The sequence below is a fragment of the Tenrec ecaudatus genome, chromosome 2 (genome assembly GCF_050624435.1).
Source record: "Tenrec ecaudatus isolate mTenEca1 chromosome 2, mTenEca1.hap1, whole genome shotgun sequence".
NCBI lineage: Eukaryota > Metazoa > Chordata > Mammalia > Afrosoricida > Tenrecidae > Tenrec > Tenrec ecaudatus.
In genome coordinates this window covers 66725892-66745194 of record NC_134531.1, presented here as the reverse complement: position 1 = coordinate 66745194, position 19303 = coordinate 66725892, and the positions used below count along the sequence as shown (strand labels likewise).

General features: G+C 44.1%; 1 protein-coding gene across 1 annotated transcript in view; it reads left to right on the top strand.

Annotated features, from left to right (window-relative positions):
* Nucleotides 1-17344, top strand: part of CCDC125 (coiled-coil domain containing 125) — a 44067-nt gene extending 26723 nt beyond the window's left edge. The window contains exons 5-12 of the mRNA XM_075541132.1: nucleotides 164-241; nucleotides 932-1017; nucleotides 2556-2638; nucleotides 5387-5505; nucleotides 8662-8769; nucleotides 10437-10611; nucleotides 13080-13210; nucleotides 13341-17344. Of these exons, the coding sequence (XP_075397247.1) occupies nucleotides 164-241; nucleotides 932-1017; nucleotides 2556-2638; nucleotides 5387-5505; nucleotides 8662-8769; nucleotides 10437-10611; nucleotides 13080-13210; nucleotides 13341-13649 (1089 nt within the window). The 3' untranslated portion in view covers nucleotides 13650-17344. The remainder of the gene's footprint in view (nucleotides 1-163; nucleotides 242-931; nucleotides 1018-2555; nucleotides 2639-5386; nucleotides 5506-8661; nucleotides 8770-10436; nucleotides 10612-13079; nucleotides 13211-13340) is intronic.
* The last annotated feature ends 1959 nt before the right edge of the window (nucleotides 17345-19303 follow it).

Here is a 19303-nt window from a genome sequence, read left to right as displayed (position 1 = left end):
GACGAAGATCCTCTGATTCCTACACTCTGGAACCCTCCACAAAAGACGTCCCTGTGGAACTGCCAGCTCGAGTTAATTCTGTACTCCTCACAAATGTGAACTGCTGGGCATACAGGAATGATCGACACTTCCATTTTTGTGAATATTCTTTTTCTTTCTCTAGGCGATATTGGGTAAAGCCACAAGTCACACCCAGGCAGTGCTTCAAAAAACTGTGCAACAAAAGCGGTCCTTGGAGAAGGTAGGGGTCACCTCCAGAGGATGTGTTCACGCCAGCAGCTTTCCCTTAGCATCGCCATTCTAACGGACATTCCGTTTGCACACCTGCTCTGCCACCTGCGCTTTGGGTCCGCATGGTTATTTCCTCTTTGGAGTTTACAGTCTAACAGATGGTCGCAGTGTCAGACTAAGGTTTTGGTTATTTCCCTATTTAGAGATGGTAGGAGGCAGGTCAACTGGACATTTCCTGGTCTATTTTTCAGCCTACCTTTTCTTCTTTTGTTTCCCTGCTTACCTGGCAGAGCCTGTGTCCTTTTCACCAAACAGCCCTCACTGAAAAGGCAGTTAGGACTCATCTTTGTCAAGTTTCTGTGCCTGGCGCACCCCCTTTTGATGCGAAGATCCTGACTAGGTCAAGGAGGCGGAGGGTGGTGGGTGGTGGGACTGAGAAGTCTCGGTTCACTCTGGCAAGTTTTAACGGTAAACAATTAGAAATTTGTTTGAAATTGTTTGGCAAGACTTTTATTAAGAGGTAAAGAGATTTGTTATAGATGCTGGTAAATGGGATAGACCCTTTTTCAACAAGAGTTAAATGTTTTCTCTTTAATGCATTTCCGTGAAATGGGTTAATGATTTACTCCAGTAATTCAGTATGTCCCTAAATCACTTATTAACAGTGATTTTTCATGAAAGCTCTACTTTCTCTTCAAAGGAAATAAATACCTTACAGTGGGAAATAGAATTTGATCAAAACAGATTTAAAAATATTGAGGAATCTTGGATCCAAAAACATGACAGGTTTGTATATTATTACTCCAGTTTTCCTTTTGAAATCTTTAGACTGTGTGTAATTTAACTGAATTTGACATTTTTCTTCTTTATACTATTTAACTATAGTAACTCTTACTGCTTATCTGTTAGTCTTAATTCTCACATTTCTTTAATGTTCAGATACAATATGTACCTGAATTTTTGAATAAAGTTTAAAGGGAAAACCATAATTATTTTTGCGTTAGAGCTCTTTTTCAAACAAAAATCTTTTGAAGTACTCTTTCCTTAGTATGAATTTACTAACTTTAAATTATAGCATATATTTATAAAGTAATTCATAGAGGTTATAGACAGCTTTACTCTTAATTAAAAATTTTATTATTAAAAAAATACTTTTGTCTGAAATAATTGAAGGTTCTCAGAAAAGTTGCTAACCAGAGCTGGTGCAGAGAATTCTTTTAATCTTCCACCCAGATTCCACCTCTCAGCACATTTGCTGTGTCATTCTCTCTCATTGACTCTCTCCCTGTAGATTACTGTGTGTGTGTATATATAAATTTTTTCTGAATTACTTAAAATTGCACATATGAAACTAACTTACCCTAAACACTTATTTATATTAAAAGCAAAATACATTCTTTTTCATAATATTATAATATCAGAATCAAGACATTAATAATATTCACTCAGTCATGCCATCGAGTCAATTGACTCATAGCGACCCTGTAGGACAGGGGTAGAGTCTCATCTTTCTCCCTAGGAGCACATGGGTGGTTTGGAACTGCTTACTTTGTGGTTGCAAGTCCAATGCATTACCCATGATGCCATCAGGACTGCGAATATTGACACAATAGTATTAAGTTACAGACCTTATTCATATTTGGTCAATTGTCCTAATAATTTCCTTATAGCAAAAGGGAGACTATCTCCAGTTTCGGGATCCATATTGTGTTAGGTTGTCTTGTGTGAGCTTTAGCTTCCTTTCATCGGAAATAACTACGCACCGTTGTCTTTCATGCCTTTGGCATCTTTGAGGCAGGCAGACCACTTGTGTTAGTGAGAGTTTCCCGCAGTTAGCTGTGCTTGGGTTTCTGGGTTAGTTGCAAGCTGTGTATTGCTTGCAGGGCTCACTGGCAGGAGACACAAGGCCGGCAGAAGGCAGTGATGCCCATTTGTCCTGTTGCTGGATATTGATTGGTTTGATCTCTAGGTACCTTTTTGTGCATGCTTTTGAAAGTGGCCTAAGCATATAGTTGGTGTTCAAATTGTTGCTAAGTTAAATTAAAATGTTACTAATGAGAATTATTGTACAAAATGAATTTAAGGGTATTTATAATTGCTTCTCAATGAAGTATAAAGAAGTATAAAGGGGTTATAACTATTAGAGCCTAATCTCACCATACTTCTTTAAACTGTCTTATTTGTGCAACATATAAATGATATGCAAATTTGAAGTAAGAATATTATACTTTGGTTTTTGTTTTCTGATGATTAAATTAAAATATTTTCATATGATTAGGAAGTGGTATTGTATTATTTATTTGGAGGGAACTTTTTCCCCACAGATTAAACTGTGAAAATGCAGTCCTCAAAGAAACTTTGAAACTGAAAACAGAAGAAGTTAAAATACTAAAGTCTGAAAATGCAAGTAAGTAAAGAGTAATATATTTTGGTAATTCCTTTATAACCACATGTTAACACTGTAGCTTTACATGAAGTGTCCTATGTTCCAGACAAGGCTAAGACTAAAAATTATTGCAACTCGAGTTCCAGGTCATCTGTACATGGGTGTATTTTGAGTGTCCTTAAACACGCGTCTGCATTCACTGGAAGGCTGAAGACCAGTTCTCGCAATAATACGCTTACCCTTGTCTCACGAGGGTACCTTCACAAAGAGATCTAGTTCAAGCAGTGGTTTCCCAGGGAGATCAACTGAGCCAGTCAAATTCAAGGTAGAGAATCAGAAGTATTACAGCTATTCTTTGAGGATTCTGAAATGTTGATCTTGATGGGTTTTCCTGACGGACACAGGAAGGCCACAAGGATTTATTAGGAAGAAGCCTTAAGAAAATGGAAAACTTAATTGTGGAGAAAAAGGCCAGGAAATCACAGTACACCTTCTTCAAGAGTAGCAAGGATATCCTATGAGAATGTCTCTGGGAACCCTTACCCTGTGTCTCCCTGCAGCCCTGCTCTTAACCGATGACTTTTTTGTACCCCAAACTCAGGATTAACAGAAACAAGAGCCGAGTCTCTGGAGGAGGTCAAATGTACACCCTTTGATGTGGTGTATATCAAAAAGCCAGAATTCTTCTGGGAAGAGTGGCTATTGTTGTGTGCTACGGAGTCAGGCCTGACTCCTAGAATCCCTACGAGCCAAAGAGAGAGAAACACTTCCCTGTCCTGCCCGCATGGCTGCGCTAGCAGTTATTGTTGTAGCCACTGTGCTAACCCACCTCGTCAAGTGCCTTCTACTTCTCCATTGACCCTCTACCAAGTGTGATGTCCTTCTCAGGGGCTGATCCTCCTGGTAACATGTCCAAAGTCTTGCCATTGTCACTTCAGAGGAGCATTCTGGATGTATTTCTTCCGCTGTAGATTTGTTTGTTCTTCTGGAGTCTACGGTCCTTTCAACACTCTTCTTCAATACTATTCATTCAAACTCATCAATTCTCTGAGCTTCCTTCTTCACTGTCCTGCTTTCACCTGCGAAGGAGGTGATGGAAAATCCGGGCCTTGGATCAGGCACACATCCGGTAACACAGAACATTTTTGCCCTTGAATGCTCCAAAGAGATTTTGAGAAGCATATTTGCCCAATGCAAAACGTCACTTGATTCCTTGACTGCGGCTTCCATGAGCATGGATTATGGATATGATTGAAATGAAGGCCTTGATTTAGTCTTTCCTCTGTTTATCATGCTGCTGCTGTTAGTCCAGTTGTAAGGTTGGGTTTTCTTGATGTTGCGTTGTCATCCATACAGCGGGCGGTCCTCCTTGACCTTCACCCGCAAATGCATTAAGCAAGGTGATGTCTGCCTGTCACAGGCGGTTCCTGAGCCTTCCTTTAATCCTGCTGCAGCATTCTTCTTCCTCTAACCCCGCCACTCGGACTATTTACTCGGCATACAGATTAAATCCAGGGAAAGGACACAGCCCTGAGGCACCCCTTTCCTTATTCTGTTCAAGGAAAGCTGACACTCTGAAAAACATGTGTATTCAGTGGGCCTGGGCCCCTCCGATCTGTTCTCAGAGACACTCAACCTCATGGATTATCAGGTGGCTTGAAAATGCTTCTTGTGGAAATGGGCCTTTTGCTCATGGCAGAACCCAGATAACTGCCCTTCCAAAAGTAAGTCACAGAGAAACTTAGCACCAGGGCAGACAGCAAACCGTGTCACCACCGTGTGGCAGGTCTTCACAAGGCCAGGCCTGGCTTTTCTTGCAGACGAAAGGCGGACGTGGGAGGGGTGCCCTTCACACCCTGCACACCAGCAGCATAGCAACTCTTCATGTTGCCGGAGAAAGCTATTCAGACTGAAGTTCATTTCAGAAGCAAGTGCAGCTACTAATGGCTGGAAATGTTAATCCTGATGTTAAGCCCAGTTCATAGAAAGCACTGGAAGCCCACAACAGCTGCCAGATTTGGACCCCAGCCTCTAGCCTTGTCCTGACTCTCTCTTGCACACCTCACAAGTCTCTGTCATATTTACCGGTAATGTGTGAGGGAGACCCACACTTATTTGCCTGTAAAATCTGAGAACTCCTGCAGAGTAAAAGCAACCATCAGAAGGAGGGGCATCAGGAGAGTGACTTGAGGTGATAGCATTGTACAGCAATGGCTTCTCTTGGGTGCACTCTGACCTTGTACAGAGTAGTCATAAGAAGATCATGACTTTTACTGTACAGGTTGATAGAGCAATTATCAAATAAAGTTTAAAGTGTACAGCCCTCCACCTCAACACAGTGGAGGATGTGTTGATAAAAACCATGATATATATAAGAAGCAGTAGCTTCACACTTTGGTATTTTTTGTTGAATAAAAAGGTTTCTCCAAAGAAAATGATTTTAAAAAGTAAAAAAAAAAAAAAAAAGGCTTCAATGAATTTGTAGCAATCCTTTTTCACTCACTGGATACCCATTATTGTACCAATAAAAGTCCGGAGTGTTGGAGCTGTGGGGTTGTTCTGCCCAGAAGAAATGAGGGCAGAAAAAAATGATTAGGGCAAAGACTGTACAGATGTGCTTTATACAATTGATGTATGTATATGTATGAACTGTGAAAAGAATTGTATCAGCCCCAATAAATTGTTAAAATAAAAAGAAATGAGGGCAGGGTGTTGGTGTAACTAGACTGGATGTTGGATTCTCACTCACTGCTGTGTGCTTCCACCTAGTTCTGAATCAGCGGCATTTGGAGGCCCTTGCGCTGCTGGAGGTCAGACAGCAGACGATGGCTCAGGAAGCCAGGGGCCACAGCCAGAACAGCTGCTTTACAGAGGCCTCGGGTCTGGAGGTAAATAGCCCCTCCTCTCTCCTACCCATTTCTCTTATTGCCTTTCTGGTATAGGTGCTGGCAGTCGTTCTCAATCTTCCTCATGCCGCCACCCTTTACTACAGTTCCTCATGTTGTGGTGACACCCCCCCCCCCAACCATAAAATTGTTTTTGTTGGTACTTCGTCACTGTCATTTTGCTACTGTTATGAATCGGGCAACCCCCATGAAAGGATCGTTCGACTGCCAAAGGGGTCGCAACCCACAGGTTGAGAACAGCTGTGCGAGGGTCAGCCACAACCCTCGTAACTTGAGACTACAGGAGGCCCCTGGGTCACACACAGAGGCCTCAGCTCGGACTGTACCAGCTTCTCATGCATGTTCTGGGCCACTGGGGGATGTGCCAGCCACTGACTTCCCCAGGCTTTCTGATTTTTATAGTTTGACAGCTCTGTTAGTAGAGTGTCACTCCCTGGGAAGAGGCCTATAGCTGTAGAGAACTTTCACACACTGTCTTTATCTGATCTTTGTAGACACTGGAGGGCTGCAAAACAGGTATTTCTATCCCGTTTAAGAGGAAGATACACAGGCTCACGGTTAGATGATGTTATTTCCCCAAAGTTGCATGGTCAGTCTGTGGTTGGGCCAAATTCAGAACCCAGTGTGGTAATAATTTCTATTATAAGAATTCATTCCAAACTAGTCTTGTGTTAGTCCGGGTAGATCAGAGAAACAAATCAAGAGACACTCATATGCATCTAGGAAAGAGTGAGAAAGCATCCCAGCCTAATTCAGATCAAGTCTATAAGTCCGATATTAGCTCACGATGCCCAATACCAGTCTGTAAATTTCTCTTCAGACTCACACAGCACATGCAATGATGATGAATACAGGAAGGTCACAAGCCAGTGGGTGGGAAGTCTTGTGGATCCAGTGGCACTGAAAGAATCTTAGTGCTGGCTTGGATCTCCACATGGCTCCTCCAGCTCCAGGGCTCTGGCTGCCATCAACATATGTCCCTGTGGCTTGTCAACAGGAATGTCTCAAAGGGAGTGAGTGTATCTGGCCTCCAGTGAGCTATTGATCTCTGTTGCACTTCCAAATGAGGTCATTAAGCTGAAACCTGATTGACAGGCTAGATGCCTTAATAGTCTCAAGTTGACACCAAATTATGTAACTACCATAGTCCCATGGAGTTAGAGATTTATGAAGTCCCAAATGTCTAACTCTTCCAAGAGTTAGTCTACTCCATTCTCCCCCTAGCCCCTACTCTTCCCTTGAATATATTCCCTCATGTTTCTGGGTTCTACAAATCACTGCAGTGTCCCACAGAAACTCAAGAAATGTCACGTGAGGGTGGATCCTGCTGCTCAGCCCCAAATCCAAAGGTCAGGCAGGGGTAAGCCAGATGCTGAGGCCAGAGAAAGCGTTCACTCCTGCCTCTTGCTGTGATGAGCTCACTCACCCTACTTAGTGAACTCATTTTATACACAGCAGTATGGCATTGCAGGGAATCCAGTTGACAATTACTCACAGGCAAATCCTATCAGTATCTTCCTCAACCTTCTGACCAGACCCAGGGAGCAGGGACAAGTCCTTTGGTGGAAGTTACATTGTGTATCAATTGTTCGGTTATTAACATTTAACCCTTTACTGGAATATAATAATGTATCCTCCTCCCCTAGGCTGTATCTTATTTATGCACATATGACCTGGGGCCTCTTGCGGGATACTTCCCATAGGCTTTGGCCTCCGTTCCTCTTCTCCTCCAGGCCACTCCAGCGGCATTTCTCCTCCCCGCTGTGGCACAGCACGCTTGGCAGCCATTACAGGCCACACAGCCGGGAGACCCATCATGCGAAGAACCCTCAGCTCTTAATATCAGGGGAGCAGTGAACCCCTCCTCCATAAGACTCTACAGAAAGATTTTATGTTAAATCAGCTCATCCAGGTGAAATGTATGGCAGCAGGGGGCCTAGACAGCGAGCTCAATTCCCAAGTGAAACTGACAAAAGATCTGGCATCCCATGTTGATGACTGGGCCCATGCTGCCCTCTACAGGTGCTAGTTAGGATGTGCCTTGCTTGTGGTTCATTGCCAAAATGGGTGAGAGAAGCAAAATCTTCCATTTCTTTCACTTCACAAGATTACAGAGGACTTCTGCAGCAGCTGTTCTCAACGTGTGGGTTGTGACCCCTTTGGTGGTGGAAGGACCCTTTCACAGGGTCGCCCGATTTATAACAGGAGCAAAATGACAGTGATGAAGTAGCAACGAAAATAATTTCGTGGCATGAGGAAGGGGGAGAACCGCTGTTCTGGGGCCAGGAGCTCTGGGCTGCTGCAAACACAAGGGCAACGTGCTCCAGGGGAAAGGCGGCGCTTTTCTACTCCGTAGCAGAGGTGCAGTCTCAGAAACCCACAGGGCGCTCCCCCTTCCCCCCCTTCTATACGGCTGCTATGCATTGGAATCGACTCCCTGGCTGTGCGTTTTGTTTTGTTTTCTGAGGGCTGGGGAAGGCGGTTGTATTTTCCTCGACAACAAGCAAGCCCACTGCTTGCAGAGCCCTTGTCCGTGGAGGGGCCTGGCAGCGGACAGATGCACGCTGTGGGTGTGAGCGCCCAGTGTGGGTGTGAGCGCCCAGTGTGGGTGTGAGCGCCCAGTGTGGGTGTGAGCGCCCAGTGTGGGTGTGAGCGCCCAGTGTGGGTGTGAGCGCCCAGTGTGGGTGTGAGCGCCCAGGGTGGGTGTGAGCGCCCAGGGTGGGTGTGAGCGCCCAGTGTGGGTGTGAGCGCCCAGTGTGGGTGTGAGCGCCCAGTGTGGGTGTGAGCGCCCAGTGTGGGTGTGAGCGCCCAGTGTGGGTGTGAGCGCCCAGGATTCAGGACTAGGAGACTGGTGCTAAAAGCTGAGGGTCTTAAGGGTGAAAAAGAGGAATGGGAAATTCCTTTAGGCTTGTTGGTGGTGGTGGTCCAAGTTACATCACCAGTCGATTGTGATTAATCTCACGTGGGTCTTTGAAGCCTGGTTTTAGCTTTCTTTCCTCCATTTCTTTTTCTCCTTCCAATTTCTGTGCATCGGATGTTTGAATAGTCAGTGCAAGGGTATGTGTGTGGCTGCCCTTGTGTTTGTCCCCTAAGGCACTGTGGCCCTTAGCCATGGGAGCAATGCTTTTGGATTTACAGCCTGCTGTCCTGCGAGCCTGCCTTTGTCACGGACCTGGAGGGAGCCCCTGTTCCTGTGCCAAAACGGGGGCCTCCACTCGCCGACTGCTGCTTCAGCTCCAACACCAGGTACTTACTGTGCGGCCAAGCGTCGGCCAAGCGTCGGGTCGGGTCTCTGCTGATAGTGTGCTAAGTGGGAGCGTCTGCTGCAATTGGCTTCATTTTAGTAGTAATCATTGCCGGTGCGATGTATACTTGGTTACAGATGATAGAGCTAATTTATAAACTAGGTTTTATGTGGCTCCAGAAGGCAGATAGTTTTTGGCGTGATATTGGAAACCACGTATGGTTGCTTACCTAAAGCCTGTCGTTAACGTTGCCTACATTCATATTCCATGTATCCACACATGGCCCTAACATTACTGTGTGATAGAAGAAAGGCGTGCTTCCTATGATCACTAGAATAAGCAACATGGATTAATGGAAAGATAAGCTTCTCAGAAAGGCAAGGGTACAGGGAAAGCCACCTTCCTGCCAGACAGACCTACATTTGACTCAGAGCTCCATCCTCTCACCGCTGGGAGGCTGTTAACTTCCCCATGTGACAATCACTGGGGGCCATGACTGTCTTGGAAGTTTGTTTCGATAATATAGACATGTCTAGCACAGCGCCATGCACACGTTAGGCCTTTAATCACTCAGTAGTCGTCACTATAATTAGACTTGAGTTACAAATACATGCACTATATGAGGGGACTTCAAAAAGTTCGTGGAACCAACTCTGAGACCAAGAGAACTAGATGGTGCCCAGCTAGCACTGCCAGCTGCTCTGAAAGGGGTCCCATGAGAAAGCCCTGTAGAGAGTGGGGGAAACATGTGGAACAGAACCCAAAATTCAGAACAGAAACCAGGCTCACTGGTTGGGTAGGGACTGTTTGACTCCTGAGACTATGACCCTCACGCCTGGGTCTGGCACGGAATTCACCGAACAGTAGAATAATCAGTCACTTAAGATAAAAAAGACAGCATTTACCTAACCTCAAAGACCAGAGGGTTAAGAAAGGCGGATAAATGAATGAAAATAGGAAATTCAGGGAGGAAACGAGATATGAGATGGGATGTTGAGGGAATTACAGTGAGGAATTGAATCGGAGTATGTATGCGTTGTTGCATGTAAAACTATAGTCTATAAATCTTCACCCATTTCCCAATAAAACTTCTTTTTAAAGTCCCTGGCAAAATGAAATGAAAAGATTTTCCATGAGCTCTTTGAAACCCCCTTGTCCTTCTAAAACATGTGAGTTTTACTGAAGTTAGGGATGCTGAGTTAAAATCTTCAGAGATATAGAAAGCTGACAGCTAATCATTAGCAGTTCACTGGGGCAACAAACATGTAAGCATAAGATGAGAGCAGAATCAGGGTCAGCAGTGGGAGGCATTCAAAGGTGGTATTCACGGTAATTTTCAGGGACACTGTCTTTCTCGTTTGGCCTTTCATCCAAGACTATTGGGCAGACACAGAGGGCCAATCGAGAAGAGAGAAGTCCAAAAGTTAGATTAGCAGGGAGTTGACAGTCCCCCAAAGGGAAATCACTGGGATCCAGATCAGAGAGGGCAGTTATGCAGAAGAGAAACGGAGGTCGGTGAATCAGAGGGAGCCTGCCTCAGAGACAGGCTGTGGACCATGCTAGGCTCTGGGCATGACCAGAAGCAGGGAGGCCGTTAATCTTACTCAGCATTTCAGCGAGAATTGTTCTGGTTTTGCCTCTGATACTTCGACTTTCTTTTCAAAACAGCTTGAGCTTTCGCAGAAGAGTAAAGAGGAAGCTTACCTGATGGCAGATGCTTTCCGCATTGCATTTGAGCAACAGTTGATGAGGAAAAATGACCACGCGCTCAAATGGACGCAGGTGGACAAGCTGTGTCAAAAAGCAACAAAACCGATCGACGGGAAGCCCCTCAAAGAGGATGGTAACTAAGGCACTCCTGGCAGTCATCAGGCGCACATGGAGTTTGATTTGTATTTTGATCAACACTATATTGAGTTAATTGGGCATGATTAAACCCACATGAGATCATTAATATAGCTGAAATGCTCCACCTGCCTACTTTAAGATTTAGCAACCGTGGAGAAAACGAGGACACTGAATGTTACAGGTATGCTATGTGGACCAACAAAACCCTAACATCACAGGAGAATCTCCTTTGTACCACGCCTGGTGGTGGTGTGAGTCCCTTCAAGTCAGTTCCAACTGGTGGCAACTCTGTGTGTGCAGAGTCGGGTTTGCCAGGCTGTGACCTTGCAGAAACAGATCTCCAGGCCAGTCTGCCACGGCTCCTCTGAGGGGATTTGATGGCCACACTTTGGGTGGGTAGTTGAGTGTGTAACCGTTTGTACCCCATCCAGGGACTCTGGGAGGACCGCGGCTAGTGTGCAACAAATAAAAAGAATCACAGTGAAAGAAAGAAAGGAAGCAAGGAAGGAAGGAAGGAAGGAAGGAAGGAAGGAAGGAAGGGACCAGATTTAGTGTATGAGAGTATAAAATGATTGAAAAAAGTGGCCGAGAAGGAAATAATACTCAAAATGACAGTAAAAACCAATATTTAACTAATTAAAATGCATGGAAACATATGCTTCTGGAAGGGATATTTTGGGTTAGAGAAAAAAAAATCTGGTGTTAGAAAAAAAATTTGTGGTAAAAAAATGAAATTGAAATGTAGATTTAGATTTTGGTTCACAAATCTGTTGAGCAGTTGATCTTTTTAGTAGTGTTATTGTAAACAGGGCATATTAAAATAGCACAAAATGTTACTTTGAAATAGATTTTCCATGTAAACTATATTTTATAGAAATTTCCTTTTCCCTGGCTATCTATGAGCTATCTACGAGTTTTTACAGTAACCCAGGTGGCATGCTAGGGGAAGCATTGCACTGCTAACCATGAGGTTGGAGGTTTAAGTCCATCAGCTTCTCTATGGGAGATAGTAGGGGCTATCTGCTTCTGTAAAAATTTATAGCCTCAGATGGATTTTTTTAAATTAAGAGATCATTTTATTGGGGGCTTTTACAGCTCTTAGAACAATCCATACATTAATTGTATCAAGCATATTTGTACATATGTTGCTATCATTGTTTTCTAGACATTTACTTTCTATTGAGCCCTTGGTATCAGCTCTTCTTTTTTTCCCCCTCCCTCCATGACCCCTTGATAAATGCTAAATTATTATTAGTTTCATAATCAAATACTTTCTGCAGTATGGTGCCTCTGGCATAGCGGATATGTTTGGGGCTGCTAACCGAAAGGTGAAAACTGCCGGTTGCTCCCCAGGAGACAGACAATGCTGTATACTCCTGAGAAGAGTTACACTCTTTATTGAACTCTGGAATTAATAACCAACAAAATGGTTTTGAGAAGACAGAAGGAAAAGAGGTACACTCTCGGAACCCACAGGGGCGGTTCTACGGTGTCCCACAGGGTCACTGTGAGCTGTCATCAACCCAGTAGCTGGGAGGTTTCAGTTTTTGTTTTGATGAGTCAGAGTGGACTTGATGGCAGTGGTTTGGTCTGGGTTTGATAGATCTATAGCGAGCATCTGATGGAAGATCCCATCAGAGCCAAAAGGAAACCGTTTCAGAACTCATATTCTTCAAAGGGCCTTCCACTGTTGTCCTGACACTAAATTCTGAAAGTCATTTCTGACCTGAGACTTCCAGAGGCCATTGAGCAAAGATGATGACAAAGTCCTCAGCTATAATTTATAATAAATACAAAATCAAATTTACATGGCAGCTTTGATAATGATCTCTGATAAAAGCGGAAAGTATAATTCTGAAGCCCAACCCAGGTTCCGAAAAACCAAATTCATTGCCACCGAGTCAATGCTGACTCTTAGCGACCCTGTGGGACAAGGTAGAACTGCCCCAGAGAGTTTCTGAGACTGTGACTCTTTATGGGAGTAGAAAGCCTCATTTTATGCCTGAGGAGCGGCTGGTGGTTTCGAACTGCTGACCTTGTGGTTAGCAGCCCACAATCAGAATCAACCTGATGACAGTGAATTTGGGGATGATGTGTGGGGGGGGGTTGTGGTGGTGGTGGTGCTGGTGTGTGTGTGTGTGTGTGTGTGTGTGTGTGTGTGTGTTTAAAGAGAGTTGTTTAGGAGCTGTTGGAAAACACTAGGCATCTGTGGGACTGGTGTAGGCCATGTCTCTGTGTGTGTTTCCTCAAGCCCTTCTCCCGGTCCACAAGCCTGTGTGTGATGTCCTGGTTCTAAATCTCTGCTTGCCCCACTACCCGCCACTGCTGTCTGACCTGACTGTCCTCAAGGGCTCCTGACTGATTTAGGATTTCATTAACCTGGGTTCGGAGCTACCTGTTTTACGGGAAGTACATCCATTTGATAGTTTTCGGTCTCAGCTGAGTTTTTATGTTCTGCCTTAGGGTTCCTCTCCCGAAAGAGTAAGAAGACGTTAGTGCAGAGGCTGTTGGGGGTGCTCCCTTCAGAAAGCGGGTTGAAGAGGTCTGCAGACGCAGATAACCCTCAAGAAGCCTTTAAGATGCTAATCGATTTGGTTAGTATATTTGCATTCTGTTAGAGGTTGTGGTTAAGCTAATGGATTTTCCAGGAATTCCCTCTTTGTTGCTCTGGACAGCTCCCTATGCTGGAACTGACGGTGCGGGTTTTCATTTCTGTGCATGCAGTTGAATGACAAAGAGGAGGCGCTGGCTCATCAAAGAAAAGTGAGTTACATGCTTGCTCGTGCACTGGAAGACAGAGACACTGCCTCCAGAGACAGCAACGGAAAAAAGCCTGGGGAAGAGACGTTTTCCCTCAAACCCCCCTGGCGGAAAGCCTCAGAGTTGCCTGTGTTACATGATCCTATAAATTCAAACAACCACAGTTTTCATTCTGTGAACCGCATGTCTTCGAACCCTTACCCTCAAGCAGATCAAAACTATGCACGAACTCTTAAGAAATCCCATTCTCTGCCATCAGGTATCATGTTTTGAATGTTGCTGCATCCTGAGAAGCTGTATGTGTGCCTGGCATTTCTGAGTTTTAGGAAACAGCTTAAATAAGGAAATGTTAGAATATATTTTACAATAATTTTATTAGTATTCTGTATGAATGTATTTTGTTTTTAAGTTATATTAGTATATCTTATGAATTTTTCAGTTTGCTAAGATCTGAAAAAAATGCTTGGTAGGGAAAAAAACCAACTTCATTAATTAGCTCTATAGGTCCACTCAAGGTATTCCCAATGCCTAGGAGTGACTGGTGAAATAATACATTTATCTTGCTTTATTTGCCTTTAAAATTTTTTCAAAATGTGTCATGGAAAGTTTTAAAATAAAAGTTCTTAAGTAAATGCCAATAAAAAAATGATAATGCTGGGACTCTGGCCCGAGTATATCCCAAGTCACTGCTGGCTGCCCTCATAGCTTATCAGAATGGTAACACTTTATAGCTAGGTCTGCACAGAATTCTGACAACCAGACCCCTTTTTTTCTCATTGTCTCCTCTGTGATTTTTTTATTAATTGGGATTTAATACATATAACATGTCATTCCATATTTCAATCATGTCAAGTAGAATTGTACAATTACTACCACAGTCAGTTTCCAAACATTGCTTTTCTACGTGGACTCTTTGACATCATCTTCCTTTTACCCCAACCCCACCACTGCACCCCCTCCCCCTGAAACCCTTATTTTACTCACTGTCCCTACAGGTTCATCAGTCCTGGGTTTTGTAGACCAAAAACGGAAAAGCATAACACAGTTTCAGGAGGGTGACCTCCAGTGACATAACACTTCTGAGAGACACTCTACTATGAACAAAGAAAAACCAAACCAAACAATACAAACCAAAAATCCAGAAAGCTCTGGAAACCAGATCAGGTTCAGCCTGCATCATAGGGGGATCTATAGACAAAGTTTTAACTGAAAAGGTCAGATTTAGGCCTTTGAGCTTCTATACTTGTCTTTCCCAAGTTCTCTGTAGCTTCTTGGTTTTGATGTCAACTTTTCAGTCAGTTTTATTTTTTTTCAGTCATTTTAAATTTCGCTACAAATGTTTCATGTTAATCATTAGTAACTTCTAAATATTTTGCTTTGTTACTCCCCCCAATGTTTCTAATTTTATAAATTGCAGTTGTCAATCTCATCCCATACAGTTCTCAAAAGACCTTAATGCTCGAGGCAGACATTTTTTGACAAGTTAAGCAATTATATGCTTTTTAAAATTTTAATAAATCTTTTATTGAGGCTCATACAACTCTTGTCATAACCCATACATACATCAAGCACCCTTATACATTCATTGCCCTCGTCATTCTCAAAATTCACCTTCCACTTGGGTTCCTAGAATCAGCTCGTTTTCCTTTTTTTTTGCAATTATATGCTTTTAAGAAGACTTCAGGGGATATTTTTAGTTTAAGGTTTATAGATTATCTCGGGACAATAATCTCAAGGGTTCATGTAGCCTTTATGTCTTCATGAAGTCTGGGTTTCATGAAAATTTAAAATTTTGCTGTGCATTTCCCCCCCTTTGATCAGGATGCTTCTACCAAACTTGATCACAATGCTCAGTAATGGTAGCCAGACCCCATCCAGTTCTGGTCTCATGGCAAAGGCAGCAGTTGTACATTCAGGCAACTAGCCACATGTTCCACACCCTTCAAATCCCAGTGTCTCTTTTCCTCTGCTGTTCCGGGTGAAGAGACAACATTGTTGTGCTTTGGTGGGCGGCCCTACCCAGTGAACTAGGAGGTAGAACAGAAGCACTAAATGAGTTCTTAGGCCAAGTACCTGGGGTGTTCCTTGAACCTGTGGCTCTGAACCTTGCAAACCAACAAATCAAATCCTATAAGAGTCATCACTTTAAATTATGCCCGTCACACAAATTTTGCTTATTCAACTTTTTGCAGATGTATAACTTGACAGCAATCATGACAGTCAGCGGTGCAAGCCTGTCCTTAACCAGCATTTCCCTCTCCATTAACACCCCCCTTCCTCCCCCTCCCGCACCTGGTCTCTACTAGTAAGCTTTGTTCTATCAAGATATAAATACTATTGCGACTTTAATAGCATTACAGTATGTCAGAGGAGAGGCATTATGGGGTTAGCAGTAATAAAATTCTATAACCTATGGTGAAAAAAATAGCTACACAAATCCTACTTAAACATGAGATAACACGAGGTTTGTAAGGTAGCAGCATAAGCGATTTGTAGTTATTTTAAATGGACAATAGTTGTACTGATAGCCATTAAAAGCTTAATAAATACATTTGACAAGAGGCGCTTGTGTGATAGGGATCTCCTGCTACAGATATCAAAATGCCTTGTCCTGATAGCAATATAAAGATACAGTAATGAAAGCAGAACGGTACTACCCACGACATAGGAAACAGCCTGTGCACAGACCTACTCTACATAATGATTTGCCACGAAAGCTAAGGAAAGGACAGACCAAAAACAACAGGGCCGATGGCCTTCACCTTGAGGAATTGTACTGCAGTATGGAGTTGCGGCTGTGCAGATTGTGCAGGGTTAACAGCCTACATGTAAAGTACTATTGTGTAACAGGAAGCCAGCTTGGCCGTGTTGGGTAAGAGCTGGACAGCTAAAGGCCAGGTTGAGTGGTTCAAACCCACCAGCTGCTTCCAGGGAGGAAGTTCAGGCAATCTGTTCCCCTAAAGATGTACAGCTTTGGACACCCTAGGGTAACCGACGCCATGGCCGTAGGTGGGGTTTATTACGTCTCAATGTATTTATTATCCAGACTTCCATAGACGATTTGAACTTCTGGTAGAGAAACATTTTTTTCTGTGTCAACTTGATTCTTCACCTTTGTTTAACCACTAAGTTGCATATTTATTTTCCAATAAAGATAAAAAGCGTAGCCTCTCCAAAAAGCAGTAATTGGAGACTATATCCTAAGTATGTGGATAATGGAATCAAGTGGACATCACAAACGATCATTCTATTGTAAAGGTCGTTGGAAATGTGACAAGCGCTGTGCTCTCTACCTGCGCCTCCTCTTCATCAGCGTCTAGAAATCTTCTTGGCCACAAGTCAGAGACAAGTGCGCTTCAACTACGGCAAACGGATGGAAAGTGGCAGTGGGACATGGCTGTTCACAAGAACACTGTCAGCCCAGCGGGGAAGTGCTGTCACACAGCAGAGGACTCCGGTGTGAGCCCCTCTCTCCCCCAGCCCTGTCCTCAGGCCTCCGTGAACCCTTCCTTGCCGCCCCCTCAGGTGGATGCCACGGCCCAGGAATAGGCTATTGCAGGAAATCTAGCTATGCTGTCTAATTACTCTTGCTTAGAACTACTGACCATCTACTTTATAAGCATAAGGGAAAACATAGTCATTACCTGGAAAAGTTTCTTTCTTCAGACAAAGTCTTTATTTCTCTGGCAGTATTAATCTTTTACCAGCATATTATTACTGGGGACATTTAAACATTTTTTTCCTATGCTTTCCCTCTGACCTGATCATTCAGGAAAGGTACTACTGGTTTTCTTTGGCGGGCCAGCAGACACACACATTGTCACCCTTCTGACCTTGTTGGAAACCACAAATTCCAATACCCACACTGTTTCTTGTATAAAATACTCCCAGAGAAAAAAACATGTATTTCTAGATTTATTCCTCTTAACTCCAACACACTCCCTAAGGCTGCTCCCTCGCCCTTCTGGTTTCTGTCGCTCCTCTGCTGACTTTCTCGGCACTCCGCAGATGTCCTGCTCTGATAAAGGCGCTGGGGAAGGAACCATTTTCTCCTGTCAGGATTGTGGCTCATTTACGCCAGGGAGCAGTGGTCTCACAGAGGAAGAACTTGTTTTTCCTGTGATATACAACTTCACTAAGATAACCCCAAATCTTTTAACTACTTGGTGGTTCAGTTCTTTAAGCTTATCTAGCTCTCAAATAGACTGTGAAGAACTGCATCTTTCAACAAGGAGCTTGGGCATGTTGACAGAGATGGAGGAATGGGCAGACTAGGAGACTGCCCACCCAAAGCCCATGACCCCGATTACAGCGAACACAGCAGGCTTTCTGAGCGTTCCTCTCGCTGGACTTGAGGTGACAACCTAAATCCCTCCTCCTTCCCCACTGCCTAGCTAAAAAATCTCCCCAGACCCTAAACCTTTATTCTTCCAGCCCTTTATACCCTGTGGGGAGCTGTCGAGCCCTCACCCCTCTGGTGGCACAGTGGCTAAATGCCCTGCTGCTAACAGAAAGCCCAGTGGTTTGAGCCAGCCATCAACTCCACAGGAGAGAGGAGCCAGCCAGTCTGTTCTCTCAAGAGTGACAGCCTTGGAAACCCACAGGCGCAGTTCCACTCTGTCCTACAGGGTGGCGAGGGGCTGAGATCCACCGAAAGGCCACCGACCAGTTCTCTATGACTATAAGGTGGGCTGACAAGTCACCTTAGGATTCTAGCTTACCTTCCTAACTGGGTAGGAACTTCCAATGTAACCGTCCCATTAGTCAACAGACTGAGTGACCACGGGACCTCTCCGAGAATGTACTATAATCACGCACAATGAGCCTCTCCAGGCAGGAGGCAGCACTGCTGGCCGTTTGTGCTGATGGTGGTGCCTTTTTGTTCTCTTTGGGAGCTTCTATGGAGACATTGCTGAGCTGCCCTTAGAAAAACAGACTCTGAAGTCATAGTTTCATTTAAAGTTTAATAATCTCATGCCTTACACACCCCACAGAGGCCACCGCACAAGGATATTCATGGCAGCATTGCTTTGACTAGTTAGAAGGTTCCAGGAACCTAATCGGCCAGTTGTGTGCGGACACACCATGCAGGATTGAAGCAGTGAGGTCCACCTGCACTTACCTCTGTGGACGTCTCACAAATGAAAACCAAGGAGCTTGCATGTCTACTTTTAGGGACGAAAGTCACACATGTGCACACATGTGTACATGTAAAGGAGCATCCGGAAGGCTACCCCACACAGGTCGAAGGGCTTTGGTTTTTGGTGTGATCAGTGTTGTAAAGAGGGGCTGTGGGCATGAAAAGCAATGTATTTCTCACTTGAAAATTTTAATAGCACGTATTAAAGAGGTTTATAAAGAAAATGAATAGAGAAAAAGGATATATGTACTTTATCTTATAGAGTAAAGTGCACATTAGGCTTTTCTCTTTGAACTTCAGATTCCCGTGGCAGGGTCCGCTCTTAGACATTAGCTGAATTTTCCACTGCAGTTACCACCATAGCCCCTCCTCCAAGGGGAGGTGTACAATTTTGCTGCCTGGAGCCTGAATCCCTAGCCCTGAAGTTGACTTTTGCTATTTTTGGTCTGGGATAAAACATGTTATCATGGGCGTGGGACCTGACTTCCACCTGGCTGCTCAAGGGGTCAGTTAATACAACCTGGAAATGCAGCGCATGGCTCACCTCCTGTGAAAAATGACCAAGACATATGAAATGGAGGGCAGGGTGAGGGTGTCCTTCCTCTTCCCACTCTGCTGCGTGGCCACAGGGGTGCACATACTGAGCAGCCAGCTGACCTTTCTGGTTACACAGTTGTACTGGGTGAGATCAGTACACACCACTATTTAATATTTAAAGCCTTTATTAACAGCTGGTTCAAGAGGAGGATAAGCACCCTGAAAAACACCAGGGTCAAAAAAAGTGCAA